A 2,524-nucleotide genomic window follows, 5' to 3' on the forward strand; every position below is an offset into this window, starting at 1 on the left:
TAACTCTGATCGAAAAATAAGGATATTACAAATGCAGACAATTTGTTACAAACCCCGTTTAGTGTACTTCAATCCCATATTTCATGGTCTTAACTTTATAAATTAAACCCTCAGATATGAAATTCACTAAATAAAAACAACATACGGCTTGAATTTTGCTCAATTATATATATATTAAATTTTTTCTAATAACAATTTAATATAATAATTATTTGCTTCATTATAAAAATCCAAATACAATTTTCCCAATTTAACAAATTTATCAAGCTATCTTTGCACATTTTAGAGCCATGGCTAATTATATCTATGGAAACAAAATTGGGTTCACCCTGCATTAATCGTTATTAGTCCCTGCCATCTGGCATCCGGCAGGGACTATAGTAACCGTTCGGAGGGCACTTAGCATTAATTTGCAAGGTTTTTTAGCGTTATTTGCAGTTATATTCTAAAGTTTGGAGTTCAGCTTGCGTTCGCCATCTTATTTGGCCTCTTCCCGAGGCGGAAGAGGCCGGACCATAGCCTAAACTGGTATTTACGCACAATGAACTGGCCCTGACCGTGAGCGGTTTCCTCTTAATGCTAACATTAATTCGTTAATGTTTAATGTTAATTCGTATTATGTGCGAACAGGCATACATATGCTAAGGTTTGCTTGCTGTTTTGCAGGTGTCGGTTTGCTTGCTGTTTTGCAGGTGTCGGCCGTATGCTAAAGGGTTGCATGGCGGGAGGTGTCCGCCTACCGGCTCAGGAGAGTCCCCAATATCAACAGCTCCGTGCCCAAAACCCCGTTCGGTTCGCTCGTCTCCTACACAGGTCACACAGGGCACCAGTTTCATTCGCAGTTTCATTCTTCTGGTTTCTCTGTGAAGGGGTCAGGTCTCATGGCATGCTTTCATGTGGAGGATTTCTGGAAAAGGGCTATTCTGGAGCTGCAAGAAAAATTCATACAATGTGACATAAATTCAATCAAAAGATTGAGTTTTTTGAATCGGAATCTGTTCATATTTGTTCTTAAACTCAGGCTCTACAAACTCCTGCCTGCCTTTCTGTATTTGCAAATTCTTCTTGTTCTAATGAGCAAAACTTGTTGGTTGATTTCAGAGATGATTTTCTCTAATCGCTACATGCGGAGGCTTCTCATGGGTCGGGCTTCTCATGAGTTTTCAGTGCTCTATAATCTGTACAGCAACGGTCAAGTCAGAGGGCCTGCGATTCCCAAAGAGTTCGTGAAATATTTGGAGGATTCGATGCAGATGCCGGGGGAAAATCCAGCAGGAGGGTGGATAGCAAATCGAAAACCCATTCAAAAAATGAAGGCGCGGCTGAAAGACGGCGAATCCGATGGCAAGAATTGCAAGGCACTGATTTCCTTTCTGGAAAAAAAGACCACCCAGGACTTGAGGTTTGCAGTTCCGTTTGGAATCTCATTTCCAAAACTACCGGTCGAAAGGGATTTCAACGTGGGGAAAAGCTCTGCAAAAATGACTGCAGTTTCGCTGGTCGCCATTAATTTCGAACTGTCTGGATTCTATGAAGCATATGACGGGTTCCCTGCTACCGATGACTGTATAAAGGCCTGCTGGGAAGCATGGGAAATCATGGAGCTCGTGGAAAATTCAGACACAGAAGCGGCTTTCGTGAAGGGTTCTCTTTCTGTCTCTTTCTGTTTCTCCATTGCCATCGCAAAATCGAACACAGGGCACCCCTAAAAGCTAGAATTCTCTGTCACATCTAAGCCCAGAAGAAGACGCCTTTTTGAGCGGGAGCCGGCAGTCTGAGATACTAATTATTTCTGGAAAATGAAGGCAGAAAGACGCGCAGGAAAGTTCTCTGGCTTTTCTGTACCGTCAGGATCAACACAGAGGCTGAAACATCCCAGGTATTCCTATACGGCATGTCGCTCCATCATGGCGATCTTAGGGTGATCCTACGGTGCAGGTAACGTGACACTTGGTATCCAGGTGTGCTTGACTCTAGCAATTTGTTACTTAGCATGCAAGCAATTGCTGTAGGATAATTTCTCTACGTTGAGCAAGTTCCTTGGGTTAATTTCAGTGCATACTTTGAACTTTAACTTGATGGAATTTGTTATTGTGCCTTATACTGTTCTGAATTTTTTTTGAAAGCATTACTGTAGCATTTCTATTGACCGAAATTTGACTAAACTTCTGTTTTGCGGTTGTGGCTGGCAGGCTTACATGTTTAAGTATGATTCAACTCATGGGGTATACAAAGGGAGCTTGAATATTGTTGATGATACGACTGTTGAAATTGATGGTCACAGTATTACTGTCAATTCTAAAAGGTATGCCCCTTAACATTAACCAATGTGTAAATAAACACTGATAATTATGATTTAGAGAATAATGATGCTATGACCTCTTGGAAACCACTGCTACAGGGATCCTTCAGAGATTCCCTGGGGTAACTATGGAGCTGAGTATGTTGTAGAATCATCTGGAGCTTTTACAACAACCGAGAAGGCTTCTGCACATCTTAAGGTATATTTTTTGTGGTAATTTTT

At 41.4% G+C, this 2,524-nt stretch overlaps 1 protein-coding gene across 1 annotated transcript; it reads left to right on the forward strand.

The window, feature by feature from the left end:
* The first annotated feature begins 364 nt into the window (after positions 1–364).
* On the forward strand, positions 365–1,709 carry LOC149139063 (uncharacterized). Its single transcript, XM_089450574.1, has 2 exons — positions 365–528; positions 667–1,709. The coding sequence occupies exon 2, from the start codon at positions 882–884 to the stop codon at positions 1,707–1,709; it is 828 nt and encodes a 275-aa protein (XP_089306700.1). The 5' UTR covers positions 365–528; positions 667–881.
* The last annotated feature ends 815 nt before the right edge of the window (positions 1,710–2,524 follow it).

The sequence above is a fragment of the Pinus tabuliformis genome, chromosome X (assembly GCF_031772625.1).
Source record: "Pinus tabuliformis cultivar Carrire ecotype Pingquan chromosome X, CPIR1, whole genome shotgun sequence".
Classification (NCBI taxonomy): Eukaryota; Viridiplantae; Streptophyta; class Pinopsida; order Pinales; family Pinaceae; genus Pinus; species Pinus tabuliformis.

Excerpts from the sequence above, each read along its gene's own strand:
- LOC149139063 (XM_089450574.1), top strand. The coding sequence starts at position 882 with ATGGCATGCTTTCATGTGGAGGATTTCTGGAAAAGGGCTATTCTGGAG.